General features: G+C 51.9%; 6 protein-coding genes across 6 annotated transcripts; 3 read left to right on the top strand and 3 right to left on the bottom strand.

Annotated features, from left to right (window-relative positions):
• Positions 1-81: 81 nt before the first annotated feature.
• MAA_00521 (serine/threonine protein kinase) lies at positions 82-2,066 on the bottom strand (the record flags this gene model as incomplete). Its single annotated transcript, XM_007818519.1, has 3 exons — positions 82-1,609; positions 1,693-1,769; positions 2,064-2,066. 3 exons carry the CDS (start codon positions 2,064-2,066, stop codon positions 82-84), a joined length of 1,608 nt encoding a protein of 535 aa, XP_007816710.1.
• A 1,135-nt stretch (positions 2,067-3,201) lies between these two features.
• On the top strand, positions 3,202-3,913 carry MAA_00522 (Ubiquitin-conjugating enzyme, active site protein; the record flags this gene model as incomplete). Its single annotated transcript, XM_007818520.1, has 3 exons — positions 3,202-3,308; positions 3,410-3,742; positions 3,811-3,913. The coding sequence occupies 3 exons, from the start codon at positions 3,202-3,204 to the stop codon at positions 3,911-3,913; spliced, it is 543 nt and encodes a 180-aa protein (XP_007816711.1).
• Positions 3,914-4,551: 638 nt separating this feature from the next.
• Positions 4,552-5,165, bottom strand: MAA_00523 (Ribosomal protein L31e; the record flags this gene model as incomplete). The annotated part of the gene is made up of 3 exons (XM_007818521.1): positions 4,552-4,755; positions 4,923-4,997; positions 5,073-5,165. 3 exons carry the CDS (start codon positions 5,163-5,165, stop codon positions 4,552-4,554), a joined length of 372 nt encoding a protein of 123 aa, XP_007816712.1.
• Positions 5,166-6,063: 898 nt separating this feature from the next.
• On the top strand, positions 6,064-7,219 carry MAA_00524 (Regulator of G protein signaling; the record flags this gene model as incomplete). The annotated part of the gene is made up of 2 exons (XM_007818522.1): positions 6,064-6,915; positions 6,983-7,219. The coding sequence occupies 2 exons, from the start codon at positions 6,064-6,066 to the stop codon at positions 7,217-7,219; spliced, it is 1,089 nt and encodes a 362-aa protein (XP_007816713.1).
• A 632-nt stretch (positions 7,220-7,851) lies between these two features.
• Positions 7,852-8,748, bottom strand: MAA_00525 (PCI domain-containing protein; the record flags this gene model as incomplete). The annotated part of the gene is made up of 1 exon (XM_007818523.1): positions 7,852-8,748. One exon carries the CDS (start codon positions 8,746-8,748, stop codon positions 7,852-7,854), a length of 897 nt encoding a protein of 298 aa, XP_007816714.1.
• A 2,272-nt stretch (positions 8,749-11,020) lies between these two features.
• On the top strand, positions 11,021-14,695 carry MAA_00526 (copper-transporting ATPase 2; the record flags this gene model as incomplete). The annotated part of the gene is made up of 2 exons (XM_007818524.1): positions 11,021-11,133; positions 11,275-14,695. 2 exons carry the CDS (start codon positions 11,021-11,023, stop codon positions 14,693-14,695), a joined length of 3,534 nt encoding a protein of 1,177 aa, XP_007816715.1.
• Positions 14,696-15,415: the final 720 nt, after the last annotated feature.

The following is a 15,415-nucleotide window of genomic DNA, read 5'->3' as shown; positions in this document are numbered from 1 at the left end:
TAATTAGAGCCTTGCATTCACGACTTCTCTTGCAACTACGGTGCTCGACACCTCATCCGGCGCACCATTACCAGTACATTTCTAAACCTCTGGAACATAAACGCCATCTTTACACAAAACCACGATCTTCTTGAAGAACCGACGCCATTCGAGGGGATCTCCCTTGACTTTGACGAAGCGCACGTCCAAGACCTCGCTCCCATCGGGCAATGGCTGCTTGTCGATTTGAATCTCCCCATGCAGGTTCTGTTGCCTGCCGTCGATAGCCTTCACTTTCAAGTTTGCCATGGGACTGCCATACAGGTTTGGCGTCACTGGCGCAAGAGGCACATTTAACTGGTGGAGGGCATCACTAAGCATCTGCACCAGATGTGTGGGAGGAACATGGGAGAAGAACCGTGTTAAAGACTCAGGAGGGCAAATGTCGCGGAATCGACGCGCCTGCTGGGTGAGTGTCATTGATGGACCAGGAGTGTGAGAGAATTGCGACATGGAGGGCTCGTCGGCAAGCGTTTCAAGAACCATTCGGCGGCTATCACTAGCGCGGGAAGGCAGTGACGAGGCCGGTGCAGCCATGGATCGCAGGACGGGCCGTTCCCAGTCCCAATCTCTATCAATGATGGGTACTTCGGGCTGTGTTGAGGAAAATTTGCCACTGTTGAGGCCTGTGTCGACATCCATATCATCCCCGCCGGCAAGGTATTGCTGTTGCGATGCTGATGGCAGCTGAGTAAAGTCGATACGAAGGTTTTCTAGCATCTGTGTGGCAAGGTTGATAGGATCGGTAATTTTACCATCCGGAGTCAAAAGAGAGTTATGCCGTGTATACCACGGATGTTGCCGTACTTGTCGAAAGCTAAATCGCTTCTGGGGATCTAATGACATCATCCCCCGCAAAAGGGACAAAGCCTCTGGAGGTATCCTCCCCCAGAGCGCATCTGGACTGTGACCTGACGTCTTGACGTACTCGTTAAACTCCCAGCTATTCGACGACGGCTCGTCCCAGGGAGTGTTTCCCACGAGAAGAACAAACAGAATGACACCACAAGACCAAATATCCACCAAGTCGGATGAATACTTTCCACTGCCAGCGTTCTTCTTATCGACCCTGCCGCAGGCCAAAATCTCGGGTGCAATATATGGTGGACTCCCACATAAGGTAGAGCTTGTCTTTCTCTGACCCTTGTATTCGAACATGGTTGCCATGCCAAAGTCTGCAAGTTTCAAACTACCATCTGAGGAAAGCAGGATATTCTCTGGCTTCAGGTCTCGATGAGCGACGCCCTTGGAGTGCATGAAGCTCACCCCGCTGACAAGTTGGGTAAAGTACAGCTGAGCGATATCTTCTCGAACTCCGACATCCGCTTCGATCTTGTCAAAGAGATCCCCACCCTCTGCAAACTCCATTGCTATCCAACGCCATACCGCGTCCTCTCCCGAGGCAAACCACTCGATGATGTTGGGATGTTGACCTATGTGGGAGTGCAGGGAAACCTCCATGGCGAGCTGTTTTGTTGAAATTCGGCCATGTTTAACAGCATAGCCCTTGTGGATGAGTTTGACGGCAAATACAGGGTTGGCGGCATCTAGGGGAATGGCCTTCTTGATGCTGGTTGCAATGTTAGTATCTTGAGTCGCCGAATAGCCATGTTTGGCAGTCAAGGGTTGTGGCGGCGGATAAGTGATACATACGAGGCATAGGCTCCTCGACCAACAGTCTTGGAGACAATGCGGAAGGGGAGTTCCTTTGGTAAGGGGTCTAGTTGAGACTATAGGAGCATGTCAGACTAAGTGATTTAATAATGGACAGCGAATTGAGCAGCCTTGGTGCGTTGCAGCCTGGGCAGTGTCCCTGAAGAGCTGACTCGCCGTAGTCAGAGGCGATCACGTCTCATGTGCAGTCCACATATGGTGGCGATGTGGCGGTTGGGCAGTATGGATGAGGCTAAATTCAGGATTGCACAGATAGATGTCTTCCGCAAGCGGCTCGAGGTCTAAAGCATTGTCCAAAACCAGGACAGCGTAGGCAGAGGGAGTGCTTCTTTGTGGGGGCCCTAGCTCACCATTTCGAAACCTAGCAGCCGTAGCCCTCAATAGTTCAATCGCTGGACGTATATTGCTTTGAGTCCGCCTTGCTTGGTAGAGAGGGTGCGTGAGGCGGATTCACGGCAAGTCGTAAAGAGTACGGGTGATGCCCGCGATTATGCCGTGATGACGGGTCAGTCGCGTCAAATTTTGTTTTTTGAATAAAAAACAAAACAAAACAAAATATAAACGGACAATAAGGCAAAATGTCCTTGAGCCGTGTATGCCAATGATAGCCACTAGCCGGCGTATTGTTCAGACACCATAGAAATGGAAATATGCAGGAATTTGGTGCAGGGTACTCGACTCTTCGCCAGTCAAGCGATGGTCGGCCGTGGTTCACGTCTTGAGTCACGGCCCAATGTCTGGCTCTATTTACCGGATGCGGGTGGTCGCGTCTAGCGCGTCTACCCGCATCACCGCGTAAAGCCGCGACTGGAGAATATGATTGGCTGCCCTGCACCGTTCAGTGGCTCATTATGGAGCCAACAGTGGTTTCAGCGCCTGAAGCGAGTCCACGCAGCCGTGCGCGTCGATTGGTCTCACCGCTGGTTGACCCTCTGCGGCTACTTGCTAAATTCAACGTTGCTGCACCCCCCAGTCCGTCACCCCTCCGTTGCTAGGCAAACAGGAGAGCCTCCGGGCAACCACTTATTCCTCTGCGTCCTGTCGACTTGCCATAAAAACATGCATGGACACCGTGCCCTTTGAATTGAGAAATTATCGCATTGCAAAAGGAAGGCTGGGGAATTGCATTATTTACCTATACTTGTCTTGGCTTTACTTCATTTGGTCCTGCACTTCTGAATCGGTTTCCTCCAACCCACACCTTTTGCCTCGCGCGTTCTTAGAGCTTCAACTCGACACGCACTCGCCCTCCACCACACCCCGTCCTACTTACCTTTAAGGGCTGGATTCCTCGGCTTCTGTCTCGGCCGTCTACTTCCTTACTTCTTCCCTAGTCAACGGATTTCCCACCCCCCCCAAACTGTCAACTCCGTTCTCGTCGAAGCTGAGACTTTGACCGCTAACGTCTGGGGACTATCTGCCGTTCAACACTCTGCCGAACTTCGTACAGAGCCTCGCCATTGTTTTCTTCTTGTAGTCTCGATGACAATGGATTTCGCCACGGAGGATAGCCAGAATTCTGCCCCTGGCAGTGTCCCTGCTACGAAGCTCAATACTTCGAGAAAGGGCCCAGATTCGCAGAGCGTTACCAAAAGGTATGTTTCGTTCGCTACCCAAAATGGCCCTACTCGATACCAAGTCATGGTTGTTGCAAGCCAATCACGAAAGTAAGCCATTAACACTCATATCCTGTTAGATTGCAAACTGAGCTTATGCAGCTCATGACTTCGCCTGCTCCTGGTGTCTCCGCGTTTCCTTCCGCCGATGGCAATCTGCTGTCGTGGACGGCCACCATCGAGGGACCTGACGATACCCCCTACGCCGGCTTGACCTTCAAGCTGAGCTTCGCCTTTCCCTCCAACTATCCATATGCTCCCCCCACTGTCCTCTTCAAGACGCCCATCTACCACCCCAACGTCGATTTTTCAGGCCGAATCTGTCTTGACATTCTTAAGGATAAGTGGACAGCTGCCTACAACATCCAGACTGTTCTCCTGAGCCTCCAAAGCCTGCTTGGCGAGCCCAATAAGTAAGTTGCCGCTTCTTCCATACTGATGAGGCCACCGTGAGTTAATCCAATGTTGACTTTGATCACAGCTCCTCACCTTTGAACGGAGAAGCTGCTGAGCTGTGGGATTCAAATGCCGAAGAATTCAAGAAGAAGGTGATGGGGCGCCACCGAGACATTGAGGAGGAATAGGACGCATACACTTGTTTTGTGCATTGGGAAATACCTTTTGTTGCATTTCGTCAATTCAGGAGAACTGGAGTCTTTTGGGAAGCATGCCTCGGTCAGGTTAATCATGGTACATTGGGTTTGCATTTGAGTCTCTCCACGAAGCTACATTGGACGTTAACTGGCAGTACACTTCTGGCTTGAGAGGGTGAAGCAGACCGAGTTCGTTGGCTCGAAGGAACGCTTCGGCCAACATTAATCACGGTCTTTTAGAGTGGGAGACGTATTTATCAATTTATCCCTCATGGGTAGCCGGACTTGCAGCTCTAACACGACAACCCTTTATTTTATGTATTGAATTTTGAAGTTTGACCTGGTGAAATATGATTCGCATTGCAATACATTTCACTAAATATCCTTGAAACAGCCGTGGGAATCAAATGCACTCATCACATTTAGGATGTCAACAACACCTCGACCGTGACCCCGAACCCTCTCTCAGGAAGCAGTAGAGGAAAAAACATTAGTCACATTTTGCCCTCAGTGTATATAATTTTTTTTCTTTTCCGCATGAAAAGCTAGAAAAAGCCCGGTTGCAACTCCAAAATGCCATGCCACCTTTAGAACCAGTCCCAACTTCAGAGAAACATCCTTTTTCGCATTTATTCCTCAACAACGACCGTGGGAAGGCCCTTGGGGTTCTTGACATTCACAGCCTGAACGTAGCTGTACAGCTTCTCCTTGGCGTCCTCCTCATCATTTCGTCGTCGAGAAATCCGGACACGGAGTCTGAAGGGAACGCCCTTGATACCACACTCCCAGACCTTCTTGTTCAGCTGGGGATCCAGGCGGACATCGTTGGTGCCCTGTAGAATTTGCTCGGTCAGTACTTCTGCATGCGTTTAAGGAAGAAATGGACAGATCTGTCTCCGGCGGACATGACGCTTCATAGTATAATGGCCGTTATGCGAGTATATCGTCTGCCCGTAGGATTGGATCGCAAATTCGTAGGAGAGGAGGAATCTAATCGTACCATAGCCTGGGTGGCGAAAGCCTTGATCTCCTTGATGGCACGGGGGGCTCTCTTCTTGAAGGTAACACCATGCAACTTTTCCAACACTGTTAGCCAAACATTGTTCCAAAATCGCTATTTGTCTTCGGTGACATCCATCGTCAAACGTACTCTCTTGTGGAGGTGGATGGTGTACTCGCGAGCGACGACATCCGCAATGGCGGAGCGCTGGGCCTTGCCGGAGGTCTTCTTAGCGGACGACATTTCTGAGGTCTGATGTCAGTTATTTTTCAATTCTCGTTGGCAGCGACTCGGAGTGACGATGAGGCGGGCTCAAGCATGAAGGTGTTCAATAGCTGGAAGAAACTAAAGAACGAATTCAATCTCGCGCAAGAGGGTTGGGAAGAGAGAATTCTCTTTTGGGGGCACCGGTTCGTACCTGCGGATCGTCTCGTGGGATCTGGCGTTGAGGAGGTTGTGATGTCGGAGAGCCAAATTCCGCAAATTCTTTGTGCGTAGGGCAGGCTCGAATTGTGGTAGTGGGGAGTAGCGAGCCAATCATCTGGGATGAAGCCTTGGACAAGCTGGTCGCGTCACGTGACACGGTACGTACCATCCGGGACCTTTTCTGCCGCCCAGGAACCATCGTGAACGAAAAGTGGGTTCTTATGTCCGAGGAGCAAATTAAATGGCTGAGAACTTGGTTGGTAGATGAAGGGGCGCCGATCCACGTCAAACCAAGCCTGTTTACCAGTCACGACCTGATTCTTGAAGAGGTGCTCCCTGGAGACATCTGTGTTCGTTCCTCTCGTTGTCCGACACCGAAGCCTGGGTGAAGCTTCTGCGTAATCGAAGCCTCTCCTCTTGTTTCCTCTCATTCCCAATTACAAGACGACTAGCAACATCTGCCCGATTTCCGACGCCATTTCTCGTTTCTCATTACTCACGAGCTTTGCGCTGTTGCACGGACTTGGCACCAAGGACACTCTTTGCGTGTTTGATTGGCTCATTTTAGGGGTACAATTGTGAAACGTAGGGCAGACAAGTCGCTACGCTGGGTTTTCCCATCTCCAACACTCCCCCAGCCATTCGCCCATCTGCATCATTCGAAAGTATCCAGTCGCTCGCTACTCGTAGGCACGTTCAGCCGATAACTGTCAACATGACCGATAATGACCGCCTGACGACGCCGCCGCATCTACCAGATGTGGCGAGAAATCGACTCCCGACGCTTTTTGAAGTGCTGAGCCGGCGAACGCTGCCACCGGTGGATTTGTTTTCATTCTACATTTATATGCGAGACCAACAGAGGTCAGTCGATTATCTCGATTTCTGGCTGGATGTCGCCCAACACATGTCGCTGTGCCGACACTATGTGCGCGAGCTGCGACGATCTGTTCTTGTTGCGACGCCGGACATTGAGAAGACGAATTCAAAGCGATCATCGCAAATTCTGGAGAATATTGGGGATTTGGAATCGCGCCCAGCTGGACCGTCAATGTATTCGACCGAGAAGGAGAGGGACCAAGATGCTCAAATGTCAGCCTTTTTGCGCGAGGAACAGACCCAAGACTCCCCTCACAGTGGCTCTGGTATTGCCCGACCCAGCCCTCAATTCAGCACGCCTCGCGATTTGACTGATTCGAACTCGCCATCTCATACCGTTGCCCGACAAGATATCAGAGCATCTGCGGAGAAGATCTTGTACACCTTCCTGCTTCCCGGGGCAGAGCGAGAAATTACCCTTCCCGGATCTATTACGCAAGATGTTACGACTGCCATTGAGGAATATGGCCGCGATGATCCAGAGGTGTTCGATGTTGCCAAAGACTACGTTTTCCAAGCTATGGAGCGGGATGCCTTTCCTGGGTTCTTGAGGATGAAGGCCCTGGGCAACTTGATTCCTCCTACTCTTGTGATGCGTCTTATCATTGGACTGGTTTCTATGTTTGGAGCGTTTTGGGCAGCATTCATTCTCATATTTCTGGACAAGTCTCGTCAGACGAGATGCTGGGTGCGTGCACTGTGGTTCTTTCTTCTTTCACATATAACCGAAACGGCTGCTAATGAACATGCAACAGCTCATACTGCCATTCACCGTTGGTGTCTATTTCTTATCCTCGTACCAATACTCGTTGGATCCAATCATGGCCCTCATTGGCTACAGTGAATACACGCCTTTTAACTTTTCGCGAATTCGAGAACCCTATGTCCGTCAGCTTCTTGCCAAGCGAGCCATGATGGTATTGGCCATTACCATTCTCATCGATGCGGCTCTTTGCGTTCTGTTTATTCTCGTACCAGGCAAGAGGTTGTGAATCTTATTATTGATATCCCACTGCAACCCCGGCCATGGAAACGACTGCTTTTTCTTTTCGCACTGGCTTGCTATTAATAAATAGTCAATTGGCATTGTCATTTCTCAGACGTGGTGGGCCAGGACTAGAGATTTCTAATGACCGCGACGACTGAAGCCACCACGGTGGAATTTGTTCATTCTTTTCACATCTTCTCTATACATGTATGTATTCAGACAGGCACTGAGGTTTGGCGTTTGGTATGTTTCTCCGTTTGAGGCCAATCGGTCCATTTATTAAATATCCCCGTTTGAGGACTCCTTGTTTCCTTGTTTAGCCTGTTCCTTTCCAAGAAAGTGTTTTACAATTATATATGTATGAAATCCCGCAGGGATATCTCTCTAGGCAGCATTTCCTTTATGCAAAACGGTCAAAAAGTAAGCAAATCAACAAATCAAAGCAAGCTTGAGTGGACAATGGAGGGAAGATATCGCAGAGAATAAAAGTCTCTTGTTGTCTATTATTATGTTTTTGTCTCGTCTACTTCGTGATACGGTGGTTTTTTAACCTTGGGAGAATGAACCATGCGCTATACCCGTGACATTGCATCGTATTCCATGACTTTCATTGATTTCTCATCGAAGAGAGGCCCTTTACATCTTACGCTTACTCGACCGCTTCTTCTGCTCTTCGACAGCAGGAGGCTCATCTACATCCATTGTCTCCTCACTTGTGACATTGGTAGCATCCACCATGGATCGCTTATTATAGCCTCTTCTGGGGAGGGCATCCCGTCCCGGCAAATCCTTCTTCTTATCCGAGTCCCATGCTTCTGACACGAGGGCCTGGATCCTATTCTCTGCCGCCCTTTTTTCCTTTTCACGCGCCGCAGCAGCAGCGCGGATATTTCTAATTTGGGCTTCTAGATCACCTAGCGTGGAGGCGCATTTCTCTGACCAGTTGCTCAGGGCGGCAATCATGTCCGGGATGGACCCTGGCGAGAGGTCGCGCAGCGGTGCGACGCTGTTTACTTGTACTGCTTGACGGGCTGGGTCGAGAGTGGCGTGGAGTAAGCCGGCGTATATGACGGTGATGACGAGCTCTTCCAGCTGCCTCGCTGATGTGAGCCCTAGCGCTTTCTGGAGGGCCTCGTATGACAGGTTTGACCTGTCCCGGGCGAGTGTGAGCAGAGAGAGTTGGCGGAGCTTGAGCGTCTGAGGCTCGCTCAGCGGTGGGAGATTGGGCGTGTCATGGTAGCTTTGGTACGTGCCGTACGAGAAGATTTGAAGGAGCGTCAGGTGGGATGCAAACTCGGGGTTTTGGGCGAGGGCTTGGATTTGTGGTTGTTGGAGGAGCTCTGCGAAGATGTAGGTGTTTGGGGCGGAGGTGGCTCGCGTGACGAGGTCGGCGGCGGCCCGGGGAGATGTGGCCGATTTGGAGAGGGCGAGGAACGGCTGTGGTGGAAATGTGCCTGTTAGTAAAATGATGCTGTAGATCCATACAACAAGGGGACCAACCTCGAGGGCGTTCAAAGCCTTGGTTTGCTCCATGGCAGCTCTGGGGTGCTCGGGGTCACTGGTCTTGACCTCCGGCCCGAGGCGACGCAGGCGTGAAGAAGGAGAGAAAGGTACTGGCCGCGGTGCGAGCACAGGACCCTGGTGGAGCTTGCAAAATAGCTATAAGGCAGGGCCGCAGGTGTGTGTCTGATGGGAGAGCTGAAACCCAATAGTTCTGTTCCTGGAATAGATGCGAGATCTCTGGGCGAAATGGAGTGACGGAGGCGGGAGATGCGGCGCCGTCCCTTGAGCGTATCAGACGTGTTTGAGGGCCTCACAGACGTCCGCCAAGGGACGAGCAGCAGTGGTGTTTGTTGCAGGCGAGCCTCAGGCGGGGCCCAGGCGGGGGGTCCAGCCAGTTGACCCAGTTCTGGTTCGGTTCTGGTTCGACTTGTCCAGTTGTGCTTTGACTGTCTGGTGGGCTGGAAGTGCACGGCCAACGGAATTGAGTTTTAAGAAATTGGAGGGTCGAAGGGGTTCTCGCTACAAGATCGCCCCAAATCCATTACTCATATACCTGGGTACTAGTACTAATGATGCCTATTCCCATCGTACGAGTGTTTACTGTGAAGTTCTGGCGTGGCTTGGGCACGGAACCCAATCCGTGGGCTAAAGACGCCGAGATTGAAGGTTGAGGAGGGACTCAAAGACATCTGACTCAACTCGTCAAAGAAGCGGTACATGTGGAAACAAGCATTGTGATGTGGACCGTGGTAGTCGGTGTTTCGCACCATTTTTCTCGTTTCGTCACTCTGGATGACACACACACGGTCGGCTAAACAGACACCATGCACTCGCCTGTCGCGAAAGAAACAGTCTCAAGATAGGGACGGATCCAGGCAGTTGGCAGTGGCAAGCTGGCTGAACGGAATCACTCGGTGCCGTTTTGAGGGGGAGGGGTTTCTGGAACAGATTGGCCTCTTGACCCCAAACGATCCGCGACAGAGAGGCGGCAGGCGGCGAGAATGTGCCAATCATGTCGACGGGGAAGCTCTAGGCTTACGGTGGCCAAGGCTTGATTTGGCTAGGACTGAAAGATTTGATGCATCACCATCACGCAGATTTCATCCATCTTTTGGAGGAGGAGGTACTTGGTGCTTGCATATTGGTGACTGTCCTGGCGTACTTATGTCTAAGTTAAGTACTTAGATGCAACATTGAAAGTACCTGCCCGGATACTCAATCTATGTAGCTCGATATGCCCACGCTGCAGGGATAAGCAACGGCAGCCGACCGGGATATGATTTGTCGACAGTGTGCGAGATTTCTAAGCTAGGGCCGCGCATGCTGTGGACAATCAATCTAGTACGGAGTACTCCGTACCTTGATCATCATTCTGCCCTTCCCGCCCTTTCCGGCCTTTTGTGGCCTCGAGGCCGACCGGGGGGATCTGTTGCAACCACACATGGGTGAAGCGCAAAGCTTGCAAGTTCAAGAGCAAGTTTGTCCGTGTCCAGACTAACTTTCAATATTTATGGACCCCTTCCGGCCGTGTGCGTTTGCACCGCCTAGTGTCCTTTAGCACGGAGCAATTGGTATGTACGGCAGGTACCGGACTCAGGATTTTAGGTGCCGAGGTACCTACTAGGTACTTTGTCGCGTCGATGGTGCGGGGCGTTAGGCGGCATACCGGACGGTACCGTCAAACTTCTGGCGCCGTAACCTGTGACCAAACAGGTCGCAGCGCAAGTGTCACCCACCTTCCAGTTGTGCTGTTGTGCAGCTGCTCTTGTCTAGCGTCGTCGTCCCCGGCCAATCCTGGACCGTCCGAACCCTTGCGACCCCCGTCTATTGTGACAATGTCCCGGTCTATTAAAATCCCATATTACTGTACGGATCTTCCACCGTCCTGACTCTCGAGGGCCTTTTTTTTGTGTTTTCAATCCCGCCTCCGTTGTTCCTCGACGCCTCGACGACAGTTTCTACGACCCGAGATCCCCCGTTATCTATACACGTTCGAGAGCCCGGTGCTTTCTGGTGGTGGTGTTCCTTTGTTCTTTCTTGTTGCGCCGAGCAGGGCCCTAAGTGCCGGACCGTTATTGCACCATTGAGCCAGCTTCTCACGAATTAGTCCAACCGCCCGATATGGTCTCACAAACCCCGTAACAACGTCGATCAAGCGTAAATACCTCCCCCTTTTGCGCCGACGAGAATAAGAGATATAGCTTCGTCGCTGGACGACTGCTGTGGGCCGACTGAGTCGAGACAACCTTGCGACGCCACCCTTTGAGACGGATACTCCGTAACAGCTTCATCTATATCAGCAATGGCCCCGTCGCATATCGCCATCCCGCCTCGAGATGCTGGCGCTGTAGGAGCTTGGGGTGTATCCAAGAATCCGCACGTGGCTACAACTACTCTCCGCGTTGAAGGCATGACGTGAGTACATTTATCTCTGAGCAATTGTTTCCCAAGTTCTCCGATGCTCCCGGGCAACATCATGGATTATTCGGCGGCGGCGACTGGGCAATATCGCATCATAACACTCGCTAACCTGCTTTTGTTTTCATGTTCAAACAGTTGCGGGGCATGCACCTCAGCAGTTGAAGCGGGCTTCAAAGGTGTCGCTGGTATTGGCAGCGTCTCCGTCAGTTTGGTAATGGAGCGCGCTGTTGTTATGCACGATCCTCAAACTGTCTCTGCCGACCAAGTCCGAGAGATCATCGAGGACAGAGGCTTTGACGCCGAGGTTCTGTCCACAGATCTCCAAAGCCCTGTAGCCAGCCGGTTCACCGAGCAGAAGGGCAGTGTAAACGACTCCGGTTTTGTAACCACCACAGTTGCTGTAGAAGGAATGACTTGCGGCGCTTGCACATCTGCAGTTGAAGGCGGTTTTAAAGACGTTCCCGGTGTTAAAAACTTTAGCATATCGTTGCTGTCCGAAAGAGCAGTAATTGAGCACGATCCCGCCCTTTTAACCCCTGAACAAATCGCAGAAATCATCGAGGACCGCGGTTTCGGGGCAGAGGTTCTAGACACGACGAAATCAATGCGCGAGGCCGGGAGCGATGAAGCGGGTGCTTCGCAAAGTGATATTGCAACGACAACGGTGGCCATCGAAGGCATGACATGCGGTGCTTGCACAGCGGCCGTTGAAGGGGGTTTTAAAGGCGTTGAGGGCGTTTTGAAATTCAACATCAGCTTACTGGCAGAGCGTGCCGTCATCACCCACAATGTGTCCAAAATTTCCCCTGAGCAAATTGCAGAGAGGATTGAAGACCGCGGGTTCGATGCCACGGTTCTCTCGACCCAGTTCGAATCCAGCGACCTTGGACCACTGGCGTCAACAGCTCAGTTTAGGATCTATGGCAACCTCGATGCCGCCGCCGCCCAAGCGCTAGAGACTAAGCTCAAGTCCACCCCTGGCATAAGATCAGCCACGGTGAGTCTTTCCACGGAAAGACTCACAGTGACCCATCAACCGGGTATTATTGGCCTTCGGGGGATTGTCGAGGCTGTGGAGCAAGAAGGCCTGAATGCCTTGGTTGCTGATAGCCAGGACAACAATGCACAGCTTGAATCTTTAGCCAAGACGCGAGAGATCACTGAATGGCGCACCGCGTTCAGAACGTCGGTGACTTTTGCGATTCCAGTCTTCATCATTGGCATGATATTGCCAATGGCTTTACCTTCCCTTGACTTTGGCAAGCTCTTGTTGATGCCCGGTCTCTATCTTGGAGATGTCATATGTCTTGTTCTTACGATACCCGTCCAATTTGGCATTGGCAAGCGATTTTACGTGTCAGCATACAAGTCAATCAAACATGGATCCCCAACCATGGACGTTCTTGTCATCCTGGGCACTTCCTGTGCTTTCTTTTTCAGCGTCTTTGCAATGGTTGTTTCAATACTGATCCCTCCTCATACGAGGCCAAGCACGATTTTTGACACCAGCACGATGCTGATTACCTTTATTACTCTTGGCCGATTTTTGGAGAATCAAGCCAAAGGACAAACGTCCAAGGCATTGTCTCGCCTCATGTCTCTGGCACCCTCCATGGCCACAATTTACGCAGATCCCATTGCCGTTGAGAAAGAGGCAGAGGCTTGGGCTAAATCTGCAGAGGAGGTCAAAACTCCCAAAACCCCTCAAGGACCACCAGAACTTGGCGGATCGTCTGCCTATGAGGAGAAGTTGATCCCCACAGAACTGCTCCAGGTTGGCGATATTGTCATTATTCGACCTGGCGATAAGATCCCGGCAGATGGCTCGTTGGTCCGTGGTGAAACTTATGTTGATGAGAGCATGGTTACCGGAGAAGCAATGCCAGTTCAGAAACGTCTCGGAGCCAACGTGATTGGAGGAACCGTTAATGGCAATGGTCGCTTCGACTTCCGAGTCACCCGTGCTGGCCGAGATACCCAGCTGAGCCAAATTGTGAAGCTCGTCCAAGATGCGCAGACCACGCGAGCTCCAATCCAGCAGCTGGCCGATACTTTGGCAGGCTATTTTGTGCCCACCATCCTTATTCTTGCGCTCCTCACCTTCATGTCATGGATGGTTCTGAGCCACGTGCTGACGAATCCACCAAAGATTTTCTTGCAAGATGCCAGTGGCGGCAAGATCATGGTGTGCGTGAAGTTGTGTATCTCGGTCATCGTCTTTGCCTGCCCCTGCGCTCTCGGTCTTGCCACACCCACTGCTGTCATGGTAGGCACTGGCGTCGGGGCTGAAAATGGCATACTGATTAAAGGAGGCGGCGCCTTGCAGAGAACAACAAAGGTGACTCAGGTCGTCCTCGACAAGACGGGAACTATCACACACGGCAAGATGAGCGTTGCTAAGTCTACACTTGTGCCTCTTTGGAGAGACAACGAGTGGCGGAGGCGTCTATGGTGGACAATTATCGGGCTTTCGGAAATGGGGAGTGAGCATCCTGTCGGCAAGGCTATTCTCGGGGCTGCAAAGGAAGAGCTAGGTATAGACCCGGAGGGCGCTATTCAAGGTAGCGTCGGGGAATTCAAGATCAAGGTCGGCCGAGGTGTCAAGGCCCTGGTCGAGCCAGCTTCATCAGCCGAGAGGGTTCGGTACAGAGTCCTCGCTGGTAATGTCAAGTATCTCGAGGAGAACGGTGTTGAGGTTCCAAGCGAGGCTATTGACGCTTCCGAAGCGATCAATGCTGCTTCTTCCAAGAGGACTCTATCGAAATCCTCGTCCGCCGGGACTACCAACATCTTTGTGGCCGTGGATGGTAAATACACAGGACACCTCTGCCTGGCAGACGTCATCAAGGAGGGAGCCGCAGGTGCCATTTCAGTTTTGCATCAAATGGGTATCAAGACGGCCATTGTAACCGGTGACCAGCGTTCAACAGCACTTGCGGTGGCAGCTGCGGTTGGAATCTCGGCCGACAACGTATACGCCGGAGTCTCCCCCGACCAGAAGCAGTCCATTATTAAGCAGATACAATCCCAGGGAGAGATTGTGGCCATGGTAGGAGATGGCATCAACGACTCCCCCGCTCTGGCTACGGCTGACGTGGGCATTGCCATGTCGAGTGGTACCGACGTCGCGATGGAAGCCGCGGATGTGGTACTCATGAGACCTACGGACTTGATGAGTATTCCGGCTGCGCTTCACTTGACAAGGACCATCTTCTGGAGAATCAAGCTGAACCTTGCGTGGGCCTGTATATATAACGTCGTTGGTCTACCGGTGGCTATGGGCATGTTCCTGCCGGTTGGACTCCACATGCATCCAATGATGGCTGGATTCGCCATGGCATGCAGCAGCGTCAGCGTGGTGGTCAGCAGCTTGCTTCTCAAGTTTTGGAAGCGACCACAATGGATGAAGGACGCGGAAGCGGAGCAAACGGGTGGTCTTCGATGGGCGAGCGGAAGGGGTGTGCTGGGCTGGGTGAGAGAGATGCTTGGCCGGAGACGCCGGAAGGGCGAAGTGGGATATGTACCGTTACAAAATCTGGAGGCGGAGCATGCATAATGGTGGTTGAGCGTTACTTTGTCTTTGTTTGTACATTTGCGTTTTGACGACGTCTCGGATGGGTGGCGTTCATGTTGTGGCATGTTTGAGGGAAGGCACACACAGATAGAAAGAGGTAATTGGTGTGGTTGTCGTCGTCCGATGTGACTGGATGATTTATTTTGTATGTATGTTGCTAGAGTGCACATTCCGCCAGCAAGCCTCGATTTAACAAGCTGCCAGTATTATACCCAATGCTTCCTTCCACGATTTTCCAACATGGGTATGCCGCCGCGCCGATCCATCGTTTCGTAGCCGCTCGTGGGAGCCACGGGCTCGCTGTCCCTTGCGTGCATGATGTCTGGGCTGGTATCAAGCCGCGACTGTGAGTGACCCTGTCTGCGGGCGAAGAGCTGAGCTCCCTTGGCTATTTGTTCATTCCAAACAGAACGTTGCCAACGTCTTCGGGGCCACCCTTGTGGTCGAACCGGGCTCTTATTTCCCATATCCCCGGCTGCGAGAAAGGGGGGAGGGGGGTGTTTCCCTAGCCATGTGGCCGGCCTGTACGAAACATCCAGTAGATGAAGACCTACGCCACAGTGGCCCAGTATTTTAGGTTGCGGCTTTAGCTTATGTAGGTACATGCTCTCTGCAGCCAGTAATATGGTGCAAATGCTTGGCCCAGTGTTGAATTTCTTGGTTCAATCTCCGGTCCTTAATCCCGGTGACTTCCGGCACACC

This window comes from Metarhizium robertsii, assembly GCF_000187425.2.
Source record: "Metarhizium robertsii ARSEF 23 chromosome Unknown MAA_Scf_7, whole genome shotgun sequence".
NCBI lineage: Eukaryota > Fungi > Ascomycota > Sordariomycetes > Hypocreales > Clavicipitaceae > Metarhizium > Metarhizium robertsii.
Note: the sequence above shows the minus strand (reverse complement) of the source record. Positions and strands in the feature narration are given on the sequence as shown.